The 20,868-nt window shown below is 50.5% G+C and overlaps 1 protein-coding gene across 5 annotated transcripts in view; it reads left to right on the top strand.

The window, feature by feature from the left end:
• The first annotated feature begins 6,978 nt into the window (after positions 1 to 6,978).
• Per2 (period circadian regulator 2) overlaps positions 6,979 to 20,868 on the top strand; it is a 42,263-nt gene continuing 28,373 nt past the window's right edge. Inside the window, exons 1-4 of one of the 5 annotated variants that reach the window (XM_055616545.1) lie at positions 6,979 to 7,098; positions 15,650 to 15,898; positions 16,668 to 16,730; positions 17,662 to 17,816. In XM_055616545.1, coding sequence (XP_055472520.1) covers positions 15,669 to 15,898; positions 16,668 to 16,730; positions 17,662 to 17,816 — 448 coding nt within the window. In that variant the 5' untranslated portion in view covers positions 6,979 to 7,098; positions 15,650 to 15,668. Of the gene's footprint in view, positions 7,099 to 10,389; positions 10,492 to 15,649; positions 15,899 to 16,667; positions 16,731 to 17,661; positions 17,817 to 20,868 lie in introns of those variants that run through there. The other 4 variants (XM_055616546.1, XM_055616543.1, XM_055616544.1 and 1 more) reach the window with 4 other exon arrangements.

A 20,868-nucleotide genomic window follows, 5' to 3' on the forward strand; every position in this document is an offset into this window, starting at 1 on the left:
CTTGAGGTGAATTAAGGAACCTCAGGTTATTTTTGAAGAGTAATACTGTCCCCCCAGCTCCACCAGCTTCCTGTCTCACCAGGTGACCTTCCCCTTCAAGTGTTCCTACCATAACAGCAACCACCAAGACACAGCACAGCCAGGGAAGCCTTCCCAGAGCTGGCAGAATCTTTAGACACCAAACCTGTGAGATGGAACAAAGCTCACCTCTGAGGAAAGGGAGAAATAGTTCTTGTTTTAAGTAATCTCCAAATTGAGAACTCTGGCACCTACAGGTGAGGTGAAAGCAGGAAAGTGCAGGGGAAACAGCTTGCACCCTTTTCAAACAGCACACTGCCCCGCCCACCGGCATCAAACCGCACACACTCAACTCCAAATAATGCAGCAGGGCTCCGGCCCCTTAGTAACCTCTTGGTAAAGCCCTCTCATGGCTACTTTCCTTTCACACATGACCCAGAATACATATGGAAACTAGAGAGAGGGCATGATCCAGCATGAACTAGTTATGGGTGTAGGGACAAACTGTATCTTCTGAATGAGCTTTTAGGAGAAAGATCCTGTTTGCTGTTTTATGCCTATGTATAATTGGGTGTGCATATGATTAAAACCGAGTGCATTGTGGGGAAGGGCATGTATAATAAAGCTTATATAACCTAACCCTGTCAGTCAGAGCAGAGAGCCACCAACTCTACCACCCTTAGGAACCAACACCTCCTCTTCTTCCTCCTCTCTCCTCTTCCTCCTTCTTGTCCTCCTCCTTCTTTTAGACCCCATAAAAGAAGTCTGAGACAGTAATCACTGCTCTTGGGCATTCTAGCTCCCTTGTCGTGGGCTTTGTCTCTTCAAATATAATTTCTTGCTGTTTTACCCTGTGTGTGTTCTTTTAATTGTCTGGATAAGACACTAAGAACCTAGAGACACCTGGCTCAGTGTAAACAAAGCCGCTGACAACAATGTGATACAACTTAATTCCTAGGATGATAACCAATGGTGCTCTAATTGAAATCAAGACCCGCTCAGCAGGAGGCTGCTGGAAACCTGGTCAACTGCCCAGGGCTGGTGAAGTCACAGACCTTGGAGGAGAAGCCACAGTCACCACTTTCCTAAACCAGCAGTGAGCGTAAGTGTGTATGTACATCTGCACTCATGTGTCCATTTATGCCACCAAATCTGGAGGCCAGAGAACAGCCTTTGGGAGTTGACTCTCCTTCCACCTCATGGGTCCTGGGACAGAACTCGGGTCCATTGGACCTGATGGTAAACCTGATGGTTTACACATTAAGCCCTCTCATGGGCCCAATGTGCAATAAATGATTGCAGGGTATGTATAAAGAACCCTGAAAACGTAAAGAAGAAAACACATTTCCAGATATTTCACGGAGGAAGGATGTAAAATCGGGGTGTCTCTTTCTGGTTTGATTTTAAGTATGTACCTACATGCCTTGCTGTGAGGTGAATTCATTTTAGAAGAATGGCTTGCAAACCTAGAGCGCTCAGCTCCATATTTAGCTTCGAGGCAGGTGTTTCAGGTGGAGCATTCCACAGCAAGCCTTGCTCGCTAGAACTGAGAACAGAGCAAGACATCCCAAGACTTCTGAGTGCTCCTCCTGACCTTTGACCCCAAGGTTAACCATTCGAGGCCAGAATGGCAAGGCTGGAGCAGGCTTGTGACCTGAGCACTCAGCTAATTCATCAGACCCTAGTCATCAGGTTATTGGTCTGACGTTCAACAATCTACCCAGTACTGTTGGAGTCCTGGTCTAGCCTCACCTCCTTCCGCTGTCATTGTCACTCTCTCCACATCCAGCGGATGCCCAATGCCTTGTTTCCTCTTCGCCCCACACCCATTACAACTGTCTAGGGGTTTAAAAGTCTAATAATTGTAGTGCTAGCAAATACTAGGTTATTGGCAAGGCCAGAAAACCTTTCCTTCAAATGACCAGTTAGTAGTTTTAGCTTATGTACTTTCTTTTAGGGTCACAGTGGACTTCCTAAGTCTTTCTTCCCTCTCCCCTTTCCCTTTAGCTCACAGGCTATGCCACAGCTGGCCTTGAGCCAGATTTGACAGGCAAGGCATGGGTTAATGATCCCCGGTGATTGCGATCCCACTAGACACAAGGACGGGTGTGCTTTAGATACGCTTACAATGTGATTTGTCCCTCAGAGTGCCATGTATCTGAGCTTGGTCCTCAGGGTGTTGTGCACCTTTCAAGGGGGGCAAGTGGGAGGCCCTTCAATCATTGAGGCTCCTGAGAATTGAGGTGGAGGGCACGGGGCACATTGGTTAGCTCTGGAGCTAGGGCTCTGGAAGAAACAGCCTTGGCCTTTTACCCCCTCCCTGTCTTCATTCTGGTGATATAATCTCTCCTCTGATGTGCTGCTGCCACGGTGCCGTCCAATACAAGGCTCTCACCACAGCCACAAACCACGGGCCACCTGTTCTTGGACTTTGGGCCTCCAAATCTGTGGGTTATATAAGTGTCTTTTCCTTACAAAGTAGCCTGCCTCAGATAGTACACCACAGTACTGAAAACAGGCCAGTTGTGGTAAGCAGTTTCACGCCAGACCGAGATCGTGGTTAAGGAAATATTTACAGAAGCTTTTCTAGTCTCTTGTGTTTCATTTGGGGGTTCTTTGGAGGGCAGCTGAGTCAGGCCCGTTTGTTATTTCCTACAAGCCTTGGTCGGGGAACCATTGGTGGTGTTTTTCCATGTTAGACTTTAAGAAGTCAGCAGGAGGGGGTTGGAGAGATGGCTCAGAGGTTGAAAACACTGGTTGCCTTTCCAAAGGTCCTGAGTTCAATTCCCAGCAACCACATGGTGGCCTGTGACCAGTAAGATCTGGTGCCCTCTTCTGGTGTGTAGGCACACATGAAGGCAGAATGCTGTATAAACAATAAATCTTAAAAAAAAAAGGGGGGGGGTTTTGTTGTTGTTTTGCTTTGTTTTGTTTTAAAAGAAAGAAGTCAGCAGAAGATGACAACCCTAAAACCACACAGTACTCAGCTTGGAAAAGCCCTCACTAACGGGCAGGCTTGTAGGCAGAGAACCAGGGGCAGGGCCCACTGTGCCCCGGAGCATGTCCTGTTAAAAGATGCATGCCAGCCTGACATGGCTAGAGGGATGAGTGGCAGGGGCAGGGATGGGAGAGGTGGTAACCCATAAGGACAACCTTCACTCCAGCCTTTAGGTTTAGAAGGAAATTAGAAGAATTCGCTTTGCCAGCCACATTACAATAGAGCTTCCTGGTGGGGAGAATAGTCCAGAAGCAGACTGGTGGAGCTTGGACTTTGCTCATTCATAAATGTGCCCTCTCCTTTCCCAGGCTCTGCAGGGCGGAACAGTGAGGGAGACCATGAGCTCACGCTGTAGATAAAGGCTATTAAAGGTGTGATTTCTATCACATTAAGAGTTGGAAGTCTCTTGTGCAGGGGAGCAGTGGGAACAGGCATACACCTCATACAACTGTGAGGAGTAAATAAGAGAAGGCATGTTAGTGCTGATTGTGAGCCCTGTGAGCTTGTGCAGGCAAGGTGGGGCCCTGATGGTCACACCCATCCATGAATATGAATCTCCAGCCTCCTGCTTTCTTCTCTGTGTCACCCAGGATCAAGGACTCTGTTGGTGACTAACTTTGATTTTCCTCAGGGTATGAAAGGCCGCAGTTCCTCACCTCAGGCATGGAGGATCACCATAAACATGGCAGGTCACCTCAGACATGGAGGATCACCTCAAACGTGGAGAATCATCTCAGATATGGGGGATCACCTGAGACATGAAGGCTCACCTCAAGTAGCACCTTAGACAGAGAGTGAATGGTAGCTCTATCACTGAAACAAATACCTGAGATAATTGATTTATAAAGAGAAAAGATTTTGGGAGGGCTCTTAGTTTTGAAGGTTTCAGTTCATAAGTGATTATTACCATTTTTTTTCTTCTTCTTTTTGGCTTATAGCAAGGGCAAATTGATCATTGTACCAGCATGTGAGAAATGGTTGGCTTCATTACTGATATGAAAGGAAGATTAAGGAGCAAGTCTTCACAATCCCTCTAAGGGCATCTCTCCAAAGACCTAAAACCTCCCACCAGGCCCCACCCCTTCAAGGTTTCACTTCCCACCAAGGTGGCTTGGTGACGTATTCTTTAACATATGGGCATTTGAGGACACTCCAGATCCAAATTAAGTCAGGGTTTAAACCTAGAGTATTGGGGATAACCTTGGACATGGAGACCACTCCAGATCCAGAGACCAATAATCTTAGACTCGGGACGTTTTGTAGTTTGACTGGGAGATGTTTTCCACTGATTCAGGTGTTTTAGCACTGAACCCTTGGCTGTTGGTGCCATTTCTAGAGATTGTTGAGTGTCTGAGGGCACCAGACACATACCTGGTGCATATGTACACATGCAGACAAAATACCCCCACACAAAACAAGTAAATACTTTAAGAAAAGAAAAGCAACTGATGCAGGGCATTGTCTCAGACACTGGGTGTTATCTTGGACATGGGGAGCACCTCATAGGTGGTGCATCCCCCTGGACACAGTTGTCTCGCTGGCAGGCTGTCTTCCTGTGGGCTCCTTCAGAGCCGTGAGGGATATAAGCGGCCCCCAAACCCTGGAAAGAGTCTCAGACCTCCAGAGATCAGAAACCTCGGTCCACAGCTCAGTTCTCAAGTTCCCAAGGCCCAGGCTTGATCTACAGCACAGCCCCCGAGGGCTGTCCACCACGTAACTACCCACAATTCCCACTAAAAGACACAGCTCTCATCTCAGTCAAGCCACTAGTTTTTCTTTTCACGTCCTTATAACCAGGAAGGTTGATGCTTTAAACTTTTCTTGCCTGGCATGAAAGAAAATGTTGCTTTAGTGGGGAAGGGGGCTTCTATTAAAGCTGTGTCTTCAGGGTTGGAGAGATAGCTTAGCAGTTAAGAGCACTCACTGCTCTTGCAGAGGACTCAGGTTTTGTTTCCCAGAACCCATATGGCAGCTTACAACAACCTATAACTCAGGCCAGCATGGGACAGGGGGAAGACATTGTCAAAAAAAAAAAAAAAAAAAAAAAAAAAAAAAAAAAAAAAAGACCAAGAAGGTGCATTTTGCATTTCCCTCAAAATTCAGGTGTTAGCAAATATTTGTGGAGTACAGGAAAGTTTCCAGTGATAGAAAAGTAGAGTTCAATGGAGTGAAACACCATAGTTTCCAAGGAGTTCCAGAGTCCCACGTGTATTGAGTTTCCAAAAGAATTGATTTCTGTGTCTTTCTAGAAGATTTACTGGTGAAAATAGAAAAGGCTAAATTTAGGGAGGAACTGTGACATAGCCTTGCAGGCCGAATGTGGAGCAAGACAAGGAAAAGCTGAACCTGAAGACTTGCCTGGTGGACGAGCGTGTACTCCTGTTTCCAGAACAATGCAGCCACCATTGACGTCAATGTAAGTGAGGAAACAAAAGGCTCCTTGGGTGTGTGCAGGGTGCAGCTTGGCCCAGCTCTGCTCTGTGTTTGTGTGTGTTGGGGAATGTGGTGAGGTGTCAATGTCAGAGGAACCAGAGGTGCTGCCCTGTCCCTTGCAGTGTGAGTCAACATCTGGCTTCCCAGGGCTCCTGAAGGGCTGCTGAGATGAACTTAGTATCTGCGTCTGAAGAATCACACGGCAGTCCTGCAGTAAGAGAGAAAAGCAACTCACACACAGGTTAGCTGGCTGTGTAGACCAGCAGCTCAGTTTGTTCACAGGCTTCCGCTTACAATGTTTGCTTCCTTTCTATCCCTGGTTCCTATGACACCTCTGGGGAAGATTCACAACAGTGGATGCTGCTAGGCTTCAGCTCCTGGGCAATGCCAAATGACCCTTCCAGCCTTCAAACATAAGACAACCTCTCCTCCCCTGACACCCTGCACTTTCAGAGCCTTTAAGTTGTTCTGTCAGACAGGGAAGTCTTGGGCCCTAAGCCAGTCCCAGAGAAAGTTCTCCTCCCTCCTTTCACCCTTTGGAGAGGAGCCTAAAAATGCTTTAGATGCTTCCAGACAGTGCTCTTGAAAGAACAAGGAGACTCAGCCAAGGTGCCACAGGGCTAGGCCTGTCCTATGCATATACCCTGACTACTAGCCAGTGTCTGTAGCTTCCACCTTGGAAAAGGGATGCACACCCCATCTACCCGTCCTCCAGTGCCCCGCCTCCCTAGAGCTGTACAGTTAATAAACTCCCACCCCATTTGGTTAAGCTTCCTTTCAGAGCGCCAGTCTTTTCTTCATATGCTATTGAGGGCAGGAAGAAATCACTTTTTTCTTTGTATCTCTGAAGAGCAATCATGACCTTATTTCCTGAGTCAACACTTGCAACACAAGGTTTCAAAAATAAGAAAGGCTACTTGGAGGCGACGTGCTCTGTCCCATCTGGGACGACCGTCAGCCTGGGGTCGGTGACCTCGGTGGGTGTGCAGCGGCAGATCCAGAAGGGCCGCCCAGTCTGTGAATGAATGAGAAAGGAAATGAATGAACTAGTTTGAGTGAGCGAAGGGTGTCGGCAGAGAGCTTTCTCGGTCCTGCGGGTGGCCGAGGCCGTCCAGCTCGCCGCAGGTGGTAGGCCCGGGGCCTCGGACTCCACCAGGCGCCAGTTGCGCAGCGGCCAAGCACCAGTCCCCCCGCGCCGCAATGGTACGCGCCACTCCGCGCGGCACGAGCGGGCCACCGCCGTGCCAGGTGAATGGAAGTCCCGCGGGCCGGAAGTGGACGAGCCTACTCGCCAGGGTGCGGGGGGGGCGCAAGAGCGCACAGCGTCTTCATTGAGGAACCGGGGCGGCGAACATGGAGTTCCATGTGCGTCTTATGTAAAGAGAGCGACGGGCGTCTCCACCAATTGACGCGAGGCACTGTCAGTTTCCGCCCCGCCGGTATGCAAATGAGGTGGCGCCGCGACCAATGGCGCGTGCGGAGGCGGGCGCAGCGCGCGCGGTCACGTTTTCCACTATGTGACAGCGGAGGGCGACGCGGCGGCGGCGGCGCGACAGGGACTAGCGGCTCCCGGCGGCTGCGACGCAGGCCGAGCGCACCGAGTGACGGGCCGAGCAAGGGAAGGACGCGCGGGTGGACGCGGCGGAGCGGTGAGTGGCGCGGCGCGGGGCGGCGGCGCGGGGCGGTGGCGCGGGGCGGTGGCGCGGACCCGGACGGCCGTGGTCGGCTTACGTAACCGGCGGCGCGGACAGCTGGAGCTGGGGTCCTGCGCCAGGAGGAGCCGACTGTGCGAACGGCTGCAGCTCGGCCGATTGCAGATGGGGCCGCGCGCTGACCCTCTTCCGGGCGCACACTGCTGCCCACGTTTCGCAGGTCTAGGCACTGAGGTCGGAGAGGTTAGTTAGGCATCTTGTCCGAGGGCGCAGAGCCTTTGAGTGATCGCCACATCAGACTGCGCTTCTTTATTTTCTTTAATTGAGCCGCTCCCCGCCGACTCCCGTGGTGATGTCCAAAGGGGTCAGGGTCAGTGCAGACTGTCCCTAGAATACGGGAAGGTCCTCTGAGAAGCTGAGTCCAGAGGGTCACATCTGGCTCTGGGGAAGGACCACTGATAGGCGCTGAGCCCCAGTAGTGGGGGAGGAGTTAAGCAGAGACAAGAAAGCCCCCAGTACCAATCCCCGCCTGCCCCGCCCCTCCCCCAGGTCAGGGAGACCACTTTGTCCACCCACCCTGTCCTCCATGGCATCCTCCATGCCAGCATTCCCTGTCTCCAGATGGACTGGGCGTTGGGGGGGAGGGTCCTCTCTGAGTTGGAACAGTCACGTCATCTTTTGGGACATACCTTGGCTGCCAAGCACAGACATGGACCAAGTGGGCGGTGGCCTGCTTCTGCAGGAACGCTGGTTGCCAGGGTTTCTGTGTAACGTATACACAAGGAACCAGTTTGGAAAGCTGATTCATACAGAACAAGGGAGCCAGAAGACTCCCTGGAAATCAACCAGGGTAACCCCTAGCTTGAAGAGGCACAGACACAGGCTGGCAGGCTGTGCCACTGTAAAACCAGGCCTGGCAGCCTCAGGATCTGTTTCTCCCTCTTGGTTCACATACAAGCCTGAAGAGGACATGTCCACTCTACCTTACTCTATGGGCTTTAGGTCGGGTTTGTCTGGTGAGAGAACCAGAGTCTGCCTAAAGGCTTGAAATGAATTGTTTTTAAATACAGAGAAAATCACTTTTTGTGCGTTCTTGGAATCTAATGAAGCCGGGGACTCCTTTATTTTAGTGGTAGCTGTGTAGTGTGCCAGCACGGAATGGTGCTGTGGGTGGTTGCAGTTATCTGTCACTGTCACTGGTGTGATTCATTGGTACAAACTGATGCAGCTCAGGCTTTCTGTGGAGGCTTGAGTGCTGGGGGAGGGGGGGCGCATCAGCCCGCTGGCGGCTACTGGGGACCTCGGCTTACCCTGGGCCTCAGTTTCCTCATCTGAGACAGTCTCTGAAATATGGTTCAGTTCAAGTTTGGAGTTCTGTGTCTGTAGACTTTTTTCTTAGATGCCTGCCTAAAAGATAAGGAGTTTCTGAAGCCCTGCCTGATGTCACATGATGTCACTGTGTGAGACATGTCCTTCGTAGGGAAGGGAAGTAGGAAAGGTCCCTGTTAATTTATGCAGTTTCTCTCAAACACTGAAAATCTGGAAAATCCTGGGGGAAGTGGGGGCCTATTATAATGGTATAATTTCATCCAGTCTCAGTGGACCATCGGCTCTAGCTCTGGAAGTTGATGGATGATTGGTGGGGCTGGAGCATGGGGGCAGAGGAAAGAGCCACACTGAGTATTGGTGTTCTCCTACTCACACTGAGCATTGCATTCAGTGACTAGAAACACATATCCCACAGCCCAGTGGAGCCCTCTTCACCCAACCCTGTGGGAAGCTGCCTACCATCAGACTCCAGGGAGAACAAGCAAGTGTAGAGAGCCTCTGCTGGCTGTTCCCATGCCAGGGTACTTGACTCTGGGGACCTGGCCCTCATGTGAAGTCTTTTGCTCAAAGAATATAATCATAACTGGTCACTGTAGGCAGCTCTCCAGTCTAGAGCAAGATATAAGTAGGGAGAGATGCCACACAATTGACCTTTAAAAAAAAAGTAGGTATTTTCGTGTGCGTGTGTATCTTGTGTAATGTGTGTGCGTGTGTGTTTTTAAAGGGCAAGTTGAAGGAGTCAGTTCTAGGGCTCAAAGGCAGGTGGCCAGTCTGGGCAGCAAGTGTCTTTACCCTCTGAGCCACCTCACCAGCCCTCACATAGTTGTCTTGGCACAGTGGGCCTGTTCACTGCAGCACCTGGTCAAATAGGATCAGCACAAGTTGTCAGGGCAAAGGTCTAGGCTTCCTAGACCCCACCGGCATCCAAGCAGCCCTCCTACCAGGGGCTGCCATCTAAGTGCATAATTATTCTGCAGCTTGGTACCTCAGTGTAGGTAAGGACTGAAAAGCATGTGGGGGTGTCCTAGTGAGGCAGTCCCCGCCTGCATGCCTTCTTCTCCTCCTTATTTGGACAGCCCTGGCCACATTTTCCTCCGTTACCCAACCGTCACCATGGAGAGCGTGGCTGTTTGTTTAACAGGACAAACATTTTCTCCGGATTGCAGCAGGCAGGCCCCAGGGAGTTGGCTCCTACCAGGAAGTAGAAAACATGTTATAATATTTGAGGTTGTAAAATACCATGGGGCTTGCAGACTCGAGGTACATGCTGTCAGGTCCCTGTTATATAAAGTTGGATAACAGTCAGAGTTAGCTGGGTTAGCCAGGCTCAGGCTGTTCTTGCAGGCTGGTCAGAGGGTTCAGGGACGAATGCCAAGTTGGGATCTTACGATGTATGTGTCTACACTTTCCTCTCAAGGAAGTTGGTTCTTTACTGATTTTTCCTTCCCTCGGAAAATGTATTTATTTCCCTCTTGAGCAGAAGGCAGTGAGGGTGAAAGGCCCTTCTGTTCCTGGTTGGCGGTGGGAGCTGGAAGCATTTTCCAGGCTGTGCTTCCACTCCTGGTCCTGTTGTGTCGTTGTTTGCTGTTTTTTTTTTTTTTTTTTTTTTCAAACAATTTGTTATGGAAAGTGCAGCTAGCTGCAAAAGCTGAGAAGACAGTACTGTGAACTCCCAGCAGCCAGCTTGGGGCACCTCCTCCACCCCAGACTCATGATCTCATTGCCCAGGGCACTTTCCTAATGGCTGAGGAGAGTGAACATGGCCGAGTGACCGGGGTCAGCAGCCCCAGCTTAACTCCTGCCCTCAGGCTGGCTACTGTCCATGGGCGAGGCCAGTGGATGGATATGGGAAGGCTGAGAGGGTCCCTCCTCCTTCCTCCCGGACCCCTCCCTCTTTGTCAGGGGCTCCTGCCCACCCATCAGAGCTGGGACAGAGTGCTGGACCCTGAGTACAGGAGGCAAAGTCTGCTTGGACCAGCAGCTGGTTCTGCCAACTTGGCAAGCTGATGTCGGTGTGTTAGAGCCACTCGCGCTGAGCAGTGCATTTTCTGGAATAATGAGGTTTGGGGTGACTTAACTTAGTTTGTTGCCTTATGTTTCTACCATGCTTGTCCGGCTCTTTTTGAAAGAAAAAAAAAAGTTTATCTTCCTCTCTAAGGTTGTAACCTGGCAACAGTGCCCTGCTCACTTAGACCCCCCGGGATTGGAACTGCCGGGCACGAATTAGGAGTCCCAGGAACTGAGCCCAGCACAGAACAGCCAGGGTGCACTGGTGGGGTGGGGGCGGTGTGCCTCTTAGTCATTTGCATGTAAGCCAGAGAGGTGCTACCAGCTGCTCCGCATCGAACTTCTCCACTCTACCCCAGTTACTGTGTGACCTGCCTGTCTGTTTCCCTGTCGTGATTTAGCCCCAGGATTGAAAGCTGGTATTTGCCAGTCATTTACCCGATTCCAGATAGAGCAGACCATTTAAGTCTCCCAAGTGTTGAGAGAGGGAGTGTTTTTATTCCCGTCATAAAGGTGGGAAACGTGGCACAGAGGCTAGCTAAGGAACTCGCCAAGATGGCATGGCCACGAAGTAGTGGGGTACGGCAGAAAGTGTGGCCCTCGCAGGCTGCTCACCCAGCTGCCCTGCCCCCACTGCTGCCCTGCCGCTTTCCTAGCCTAAGGCAAAAAAGATGGGCCGTTCATCTGCCTGTGCAGGTGAGATGGATGTGATCTGGAGGACTGGGGTCAAGAGTGAACAAATCCTGGGGCTTCGGGAGGACTGTGTGGCCGTACGGAAGGCCTGGATGCAACCCAAGGGTGCTCAAGTCTATGGTGTACGCGGAATCCCCTGCACCTCACTCCCAGCCCCCACTCAAGCCTGGGCCACCACTTCTTAGGAAGTCTCCTAAGAAATTTTTCTTATCGTGTGTGTTCTAGCTCCTTGTTGGTCATCCGTGTTCTAGAAGGCGAGCCCTGGGAGAGCAGGGTACCCCCTGTACTCTGGTCTGCTAGAAGGCCAGCCTAGGGATCACTGGAGGCCAGTGCCTGCATGTGTGCCCATGTGGTCTGCCCTGGGCTCCTCCTACCACACTCTTATAGTGGGTGCACAGAATTGTGTGTGGTGCGGTGTCCTAGGCTATGCTCTCCCACCTCTCCCAGTGAGTACCCAGAACTCTGTGGTACACAGTCCTAGATTATACTAGACTGTCTTTCCAGGTGGATGCCCAGAACTCTGTGGTACACAGTCCTGGGCTATGCTAGTCTTTTTCCTCCAGTAGGTACACAGAACTCTGTGGTACATAGTCCTAGACTATACTCTACTGTCTCTCCCACTGCGTTCCCATTACTCCGTGGTACATAGTCCTGGACTATGCTAGCCTACTTCTTCCAGTGGGTACACAGTACTCAGTGGTGCAGAGTCCTAGGTCATGCTAACCTCCCTCTCCTGACAGGTACACAATGCTCTGCGGTGCAGAGTGCCACACATGTGCCTTCCATAGTGTGTGCTATGCCCTAGGAGTCTAGCAGGAAACATTCAAAACTCTTGCTCTTTAGAGAGGAATATAAGCATCATCCTGACACAACCTCCACAGCGAGAAGGTGATGAAGTTCTCCAGGTAGTTGAGGAGAGTGCTGGGGGTGAGAGGGAGCAGCAGCTCAAAGTCTTTGGAGTGAGACTATACACAAGCTAGACCGAGGGGGTAGATAGATAGAGGAGATGCCCAAAGCTCAAAGATCCTTCAGCCCCTTTTTTTTACAGAGTCTGTCCCCTGAGTAAGGGTTCCATCACAGGCCTAGTATAAGGAGCATCCATTCACCAGACTCACTTCTACTGTTTTGACTGCAGTGAGGCCAGGTGGAGGAAGTAGCCCAGTTTGGGAGTCGAGGCTGACATCTGGCCAGAATGGCTGCACTACTCAGGTATAATACAGAGATGCTCCCCAAACCCCCACCTGTGGAACTGCTTGAGTTCTGTTGTTCTACAGACTAAGTGCCCACGACTTGCGTGTGGGGTTGCGAATTTCTGTGTCTCAGTTCCTAGAAAGAGGAGAGGTCACATGCTCCTTCCAGAGAGCCTCTGTGATGGCATGACCAAGCTCCCACGCCCAGCTGTCCTCCACCTAACTGTCATCATGCAATGGCTCCGCTAACACTCAGTGACCAGTGGGCAGCATGACTTCTTCCTTTGCAGTTTCCTTGTGCTGCTGCTCTGAGCATCTCTCCGTCAGTTCCTGCATCTGTCTCTCTGGGAAGGTTTCCTCCGTGAAGCCTATGTTTCGGCACTCTCCAAAAGTCTCCCTTCCCTCTTCCCTTGAATTAGGCACAACTTCCCAACTGCTTTATACAACATAAGGCCAGAACTTGCACATTTTGTTCTGACTTCAGCTGGGACAGTTCCTGCATTTAGGTTTCCTGTAACTTGGGGTACTGACAAATTCCATCTGTCTATAACACAGCAAGCAATTTCCTGTCTGGGGTGGCCTCACTTTCCTGCACACCTCTTCCTTACAGGGCTGGGTTAAACAGTGGTTCCTGGTGCCACTTTCCCCCGCTGCCTCCTGGCACCCTTCTTCCTATTTTGAAGGTCTCATATTTGGTTTTCCTCATCAGATACCCATATCACTTTGTTTGCTCTTAAAAACGTAACTTCTACCAGGGTTGCTAGACTTGTAGTACATGATTTTGTTGGGACCCGGGCTGTCTGTAGATTGGCAGATTCAAACCTGTCTGTCTCAGATTTCGAGGCTTTTGTAGAGAACTATTTTCCCTGGGTGAAAATGGCCACTTCCTGCTTGGTCTCACTTCCTCCCAGGCTATGTCACCTCTTCCTTCTTAGACAGCTGTGGTATGCACACCTATAACCGCTATAACCCTGGCACGTGGAAAGCTGAGGCAGGAGGATTACAACTGCAAGACCATCCTGATCTACATAGAAAGACTTTATTTTACAAAAAAACAGCAACAAAAAAATTTACTTTCTCAGGCAGCCCCTGTCACCACAGGTATTTCTTCCTTCTTGACTGAACTGTGTCTTTTTTAATTTTTTTTTAATCATTTATGATGTGGTGTTTTTGTCTTGACATGTGGCATTGTCTGTTTTAGTTGTTTGTGTTATCAGACCTACCTATTGTAGAATTTTTGTGCACGAGAAGTAGGTGCCATCAGCCCCGTCTGCTCTGTTGCTAATGGTGGTGCTTCTTTTTTGGCTTTTGTCTGTTAATTGTGGACAAACAAGGTGTCATCACTCAGCCCGTTCCCAGAAGCAACTTGGCTAGCTTCTGCGTGATGCCCATCTCCCTGGAGTCAACCCCACAGCGGGTGAAACCGGGGAAGTTGCTGGGTGAAGGATCATGTTGGGCCTTATGATGCCTTCACCAGGATATTGGCTGCTTTGTTTCCTACATAGATGGCCACTTTCTTGGTGTGACCCTATAGGGGGCCTCAGGCTCCTCTGACCCACAGTCTGTCTGCTAGCATCTTCCCAGTGGTTACACTTGTCCCGTTGCGGCAAGGGGGAAAATGGGGGATCTGTGGTGTCCATCTTCCTTGGGGTCTGGAGCAGCTGCAGGGTGTGAGACCCCAGCACACCCCGGGAACATTGCTGCTCCCCTCGCTGCCTTGCCTAGATATGCCTTTGGTGGCAAACAGTAGGACCCTTTGGGATTTCCGGGGCTGCTGAAAACTACTATTCTCCAGTAGTTTTAAATCCTTGGTCATATCACATGAAATATAGGAGGAACGGGGTGGGGGTGAGTGCAGACAGCATTCCTGTCCCTGTTCCAGCCTGGGAAGGGTGAGCACATGCCGCAGACAGGCAGTGCCTGGTGGACCAAGTCAGCACAGAGAAACCTCTAAGCTTATGTGGAACAGGACCCCAGGAGAGTACCCCAGGCTAGTGTGGAACCGGCTGTTACCCAATCCTAGGCAGCCCTGGGTGAGTGTCTTACCCCATCAGCTCGTCTGCTGCATGGAATCCTGCATGCAGCACAGGCAGTGATTGTAGTGTGACCTGAGCCTTCTGTTGTCAGCTTGTGTTTTCCTGACTGCAGGGAAGCCAGTGGGGATATTGTGCCTTCCAGGAACCTTCCAGTGAACCTGCTGTTGCCACTTGGCCTCCTAGCAAGAGTCAGCAAGTCCCTTGTTCCCTGGCTTCCTCATGTGCTTGGCAGAGTAGAGGTCAGGAGGAGAGAGCACCCAGGCATTTCTTCCTCAGCCTGCAGTGGTCTGGGTTTCCTTTGGTCTTTCTTCTGCCCTGCCACCCTGGGTGATGGTAGCCCCCTCTCCCAGACCCAGCACCATGCCCTTAACTGCTTTTAGCTGTTTGCATAAACCTGATATGACTTGACCCAGCTTAATCTGCTTCCTGCCGGGGTCCTGCTAGAAACATTATCCCTTTTTCTCCCAGGGGCATCCACCAGTCCTGCATCGTTGAGCTGTGGCCTCCTGTCTGGTGAGATGCCCACCCTTCCCAGGCACTAAGTCTGTGACCCTTCATGGGGTTCAGGTTTCTATGGCAGACTTGTTAGTGGTGGAATTTTAGCTCCTTCTACCTACCTATCCCTAAGCACGCAAGTTGAAATTTCTATCTAGTGTGGGCATGGGATCCTGCCAAATGTAAACCAAGCCCATGGCTGTGATGCTTAGGCATTTGCATGGCCCCCAACTGTCCAACTGTCCTCCCCACTCAACCACGTTTTGCCAACGCCAGGCTACGTACAGTGCTGGAGCCCCTAGTACCTGGAACATGCCATGACATACCTGATGGACCAGCCTTCTGGAAGCCTCTTCACCCCTCACTCAACAGTATTACATATTCAGGAGGCCTGGCTGCCCTCAGCTTTTCTATAGCACATGCCATGCTGTGATGGAGTTGTCTCTGGACCCTGCTGCTTAATGTCCCCTGGGAAGATAATAGAAGAAAGATTCTTAGGCCCCGCCTACCACTTAGCATGACCATATCTCCCCACCACCTGGGTGGCTGTCAGTGCCCCTGTCTTCCACTGACAAGGCTGTTGGTGCCTCCACAGCCCAACTGAGGCTCCCAGGCTAGAGCTCTTCCTGATCCAGGGCCAGTAGGAATTTAGGATTCAGGAACACATGAACACAGGCGTAAATGACAGCTCTGCCATCACTACTGAGACTCATGCTAGGCCAGTGCCTTCCTGTTGAGCTGCTTCCCCAGCCTTACCGGTGCCCTTTAACGATCGCCCACAATCTTCTCCTTCACCAGCTTCCTGCCAGAGCCCGACATGAATGGATATGTGGACTTTTCCCCTAGTCCCACCAGCCCCACCAAGGAGCCGGAGGAGCCTCCGCACACCCAGGCTGTGCTCCAGGAAGATGTGGACATGAGCAGTGGCTCTAGCGGAAATGAAACCAATGAAAATTGCTCCACAGGGCGGGACTCTCAGGGCAGTGACTGTGATGACCATGGAAAAGAACTACGGATGCTAGTAGAATCTTCCAACACTCACCCAAGGTAGGTTCAGCCTTAGGCCAGGTCCTCACACACAGGACACTTATGGCTTCCTTCATATTTGGTATTGCCCATCTTCAAGCAGCAACTTCCAGGACTTGTAGGATTGTAAGCACTTCTTAATTCTGTTGATAATACTTATTGGAGTCTGTCCTTCCGAGTAACAATACCACAATCATCTCTGCATTTTTGTGTCTGATACCTTTTAAGTCAGTCCCATGAGATCTTGGAGGTAGCTGCTCACACACGAAAAAGGCAGGTCTCAGAAAGTAGATTATTCCCTCTGCATTTCCATCTCTCAATGCTCAATCCTCTTAATATCTGAAGAGCTTATGTTCCAGTTTTAACATGATGTTTTCTTTCTTAAGTTTAAATTTTAATTTGTATGGGTCAGTTTGCCTGTATGAATATCTTTGTACCACTTGCATGCTTGGAGACCATAGAGTACAGAAGAAGCCATCAGATCCCCTGGAGCCTGAGTTACAGATGGGTGTTAGGAGCCATGTGGGTTCTGGGAATCAAACCTGGGCCCTCTGAAAGTACTCTTCACCACTGAGCTGATTCTCCAGCTCTGTTTTATTTTGCGGGGAGCCATGACGGCAACACCGTGGGCCTCAGGCATGGCAGGCAAGTTCTCGGGTAAAGAACAGAGCCATCATCCAGTGCAACTGACTGTATTCTTAAAAGTCCCTGGTGTGGTGTCCCCAGTCTGTTTCCACTGGCTGGGTGGGTGGGAGAAAGGCATCTAGATTTGACATATCTGCCCTTGCAGCCCTGACGCCTTCAGACTGATGATGACAGAGCCGGAACACAACCCCTCCATGAGCGGCTGCAGGTGAGACCTGCCACAGTTCCCACCTCAAACTCTTTCAACAAGTTGCAGGACTTCCTCTCAGGCCAGGTTTGGAAGTAATGTGCCAACTTCTCTTAAGCTCTGAGAAGTATGTTGGTCTGATCAGCCCGTCAGTGTGACTGGTGACATCTGCCTTTCACACAGCCACTGGTCCTGTAATCCTCTGAGCTCTGGTTGCTCTTGGGCACCTGGTTCCTTCCAGCTCCACTCCAGGCAGTCTTACCTCCATCCTGTATATTCAATAGGAACTGACTCACCATTTTGCAACAAATTATCTGTGTGTCCACAGACATTTTCTTACCATCTTTGGGCCAGAGTCCACTCTCCCAGGCATGTGGGCACTTGGGTATTGAAGTCTTAGGAACCTGACCCATCATTTTTTGGATACCTTCTCCTTGACACAAGCCATTTACATCAGCAATTCCTTGCTGTCATTCCTGTCTTCCTCTGTTCACTCTCTTCTCCTTGGGAGCCAAATTCCTAGAAGTCCCCTTTCTGTCTTCTGTTCTCATGACCTATGCTCATGTCTCTGGGAGCTGTTCTGTCCTCCTCCATACAGTCCTTGACCCTCTGCATGGGGTAGGGAAGGAGGCAGCCCAGTGGGAAAGCCTATACCACTATTCCATGGGTTGACAACAGCCCTCCTAAATGAACCTAGCCTGACCTCATGAGAAGGATCTTGTTGGAAGGACTTCTGTCTGGGTAAGAACAAGGATTCTTATCAGTCTGTGGTCTCCCAGAAGGAGGCATTTGGCCAAGTCTATAGACCTCGTTAGTGACCACAACTAAGAAGGTGCTGCTGGCCTACAGTGAGGAAGGACAGGGATGCCGATGTCCCTGCCCCCAACCACTCTTTTTAAAGGCTCACATTTGATTGCCTTTTTTATTTCCCCCCTTTTTTTTTTTCCCACAGTAGCGAGCAGTCTGCCAAAGCTGACGCACACAAAGAACTGATAAGGACCCTGAGGGAGCTGAAGGTCCACCTCCCTGCAGACAAGAAGGCCAAGGGGAAGGCCAGCACGCTGGCCACCTTGAAGTATGCCCTGCGGAGCGTGAAGCAGGTGAAGGGTATGTGCACTTTGCACGTCTTTTTGTTTTTTATTGGAGAGTGTGTGTATGTGTGTGATAGTGGTGGCATGCATGTGTGTGGAAGCCAGAGGAAAACCTTTTGTGGAGTAGGTTATCTTCTTCCACCTTTGTAGGCTCCAGAGATTGACCTCCAGTCTCCAAGCATGTGCAGCAAGAGCCCTTGCCATCTTACCAGCCCCAGAAATGCATTTTAGATGTCCAAACTACAGTTTAAATAGTCTCAGCTTCCTAACATCCATCCCTAAAATAACAGAAGGAAGCAATAAAAATCTAACGAAACTAAAGTTGGTTGAGAACCATAGTTTGTTGCTGTTTTCTATAGAACTGGACTTTTAGAGGCAAAACCAAAAGTAGGCAGAAAACCGGGGGGGGGGGGGGAAGAAGTCTACTTACCCCATAAGCCTCTTGCAGTAAGATTAGGTCATATTCAGAAGTCTAGCATTTTCTAGGCTCTGGCATGTGTTTGGGACAATGCGTGAGAGTTGAGAAAGTTGGCCACACACCACTGTGAGCTGGGTGGGTCAGAATGGGATTGAAGGACATTCCTGAGTTCTGCCTACCTTTACTGTAGCCTGAGAGAAGAAACAGAGGGAGCTGCTAGCTCTCAGCATTTGGTTTTCTGAGACAGGATCTCATGTAGCTGGCTGACCACAAACTCACCATGCTTGCTATGTAACTGAGGATGACCTTGAACTTCTAGATCCTTTTTCCCCCACCTTTGAAATGCTATAGGATTACATTTGATTACAGATGTGGTGTGCACCACCATATCTGGTTTTATGTGGTGTTGAGGATCTTACTGAAGACTTCATGCATGCTAGGCAAGCGACTCTACCAACTAAGCTAAATCCCAAGCACATTATGTATGAATGTATGTATGTTTGTATGTGTGTGTGCATGCATGTTTGTTAATGTGTAGGTACCTGAATATATGCATATGCACCAAATGTTTGCAGTGCCAGCAGAAGTCAGAAGAGGGCACCAAATCCTCTGGAACTGGAGTTACAAGCATCATGTGGGTGCTGGGAATTGAACCCTGGTGCTCTTAATGGCTGAGCCATCGTCTCTCCAGCCCCCTCCCCCAGCCACTTCTTAATTCATGAACTCAACTCAGGTGACTCATTCCCTGTTAATTCAAAAATGTTTACCTACAAAATATTTTCTGCCCTGCTGGTTATTTCAACCAAGAAGGAAGGAGACAGGGCACAGCAACACCACCCATCACTTCAGTTCCGTCACAATCAGGGGCAACTCTGTTCACCAAGAGTTCATATTCTTGGGACCTTCAAAATGCAGATCCTGCTACTGATTGTGTGTTTGGACTTGGAGAAGACAGAACATGGCAGAGCATTTTAACTGGCCCATGAGGTAGAAGACTGGGGTTTCTAAATAAGAACACAGAAGCAAACAGTGGTGCTTTCCTGTTGAGGGAGCCACTGGGTCCCTAGCACCCACAGTGGACACAGCCCTCCCTCAATTGCTCCTCCTGCCCAGGGTCTGCACAGAGCAGCTCCTCCATCTCCTGGCTCTCAGGCAGTTGCTGTTGCCCTTGACTTTCAGACAGCCAGGGAACACCTGTCCCCAAGAGGAAAGCAGGCAGCCCATCCCACGGTTTAGGCCTCAGTCTCCTGGATAGGTTATTTCAGGATGGTCTAGCTGCAGGCATTGGCAGAAAGGCTCAGAAGTGTTTAGTCAGTTGCTGGGCACAGGGATGTGAGCTTTGTCGGTGCTCCACTGTGGAGAAAATGCCTTCATACAGGCTGTCTTAGAGTGCTAAGTGTTTCATCCCTTCTCTTTCCAGCCACTGATGATGGGGGGGGGGGTCCCTAGCTGTGTGCTTGGACTTGGAGTGAACAGGTAGAGGCTAGCATCCCACCGGGGCAGGGAAGGCAGGTGCCATGGGCAGGTGGTTTGAAAATCACTCCCTCTCCACCACTTCACCTATGTGTGGCACCTGTGTGAGCAACACCCTACATCAAAGACTGTGCCTCTGGTCACAGTCACACTCAAGGTCTAAGGGCTGAGTCCTGCGTGTTACCAGTACACTTCAAAACAGACAAAGCCAGAAGGCTGCGACCGAGGCAGTGTGGGCTTTGCTGTTAGCGTCGCTAGCCATCTTGAAGTCACCAACCCCGTGTTCGGAAGTCTAGCTGTGAACTTGTATTGCAGACAGGCTTATATTTCTAAGTGTCTGGACAGCTTTTTGTCGGAAGTAGGCATGTTGCTGGTATTGATCTTGAATCCTGGAAGGCAGCTGCAGGAGCATCATTCTGCCGAGTGCTGGCCTGTGAACATGTTTAGGCGGTCTTCAGCCTGAAACCTCTGTGGCCTCCTCCCTAAGCTGCTCTTTGGAAAACTGATGTGGTCTGAACAGTGCTGTCTGCTAGCCAGTACAGGCTTAACATGTTTAGGAACCTGGTCTCTAAGGTTGGACTCCACAGTGAGAGGAGGCCTTGGCCCTGGGGCCTGTGCCTGAGGAAGACCCGTTTCTCTGGAAAGAACAGCTACATGAGTCAGCCTGACCTGGAGGCAGCCCACTCTCCAGGGACTGTCGGTTTGTATGCCTCATGCTTGGCTTCCGCAGTAACTTCAGAACTTGGGAGCTCTGCCAAATCAAGAACTTTCCTAAGCTTCGCAGCAGAGAGCATGCTCAGAAACCTACCAGCCTGTGAAGGTGAGGAAATTAACATCAGATAAGACCTAGTCATGGGTCCAAAGACCTCACCACCACACTGCAGGGCACACACATGCTTGGCTGGATCCCAGGGTCAAACTCCAGGCCACAGCCACCCCAGGTTCCATCTACCTGAGGGCGTGTGGAGCTTCAGAGGTAGGAGTGACTGCTCTGCTTCTCTGTGAGATGAGGTACTGGGCTTGGGGCCCCCAGTATCTCACCAGATAGGAACTCAGGTTAGTGGCCACATTCACAGACGCTGTTCACAGAACTCTTTCCAGTGTGGCTTCTGGCACCTGTTCCTCTTTCAGGCAGTCTGTTCTGCCTGTTTGAAAGTTTCTAACAGGACCACCCAAA

The sequence above is a fragment of the Psammomys obesus genome, unplaced genomic scaffold (assembly GCF_907164565.1).
Source record: "Psammomys obesus unplaced genomic scaffold, mPsaObe1.curated_primary_1811, whole genome shotgun sequence".
Classification (NCBI taxonomy): Eukaryota; Metazoa; Chordata; class Mammalia; order Rodentia; family Muridae; genus Psammomys; species Psammomys obesus.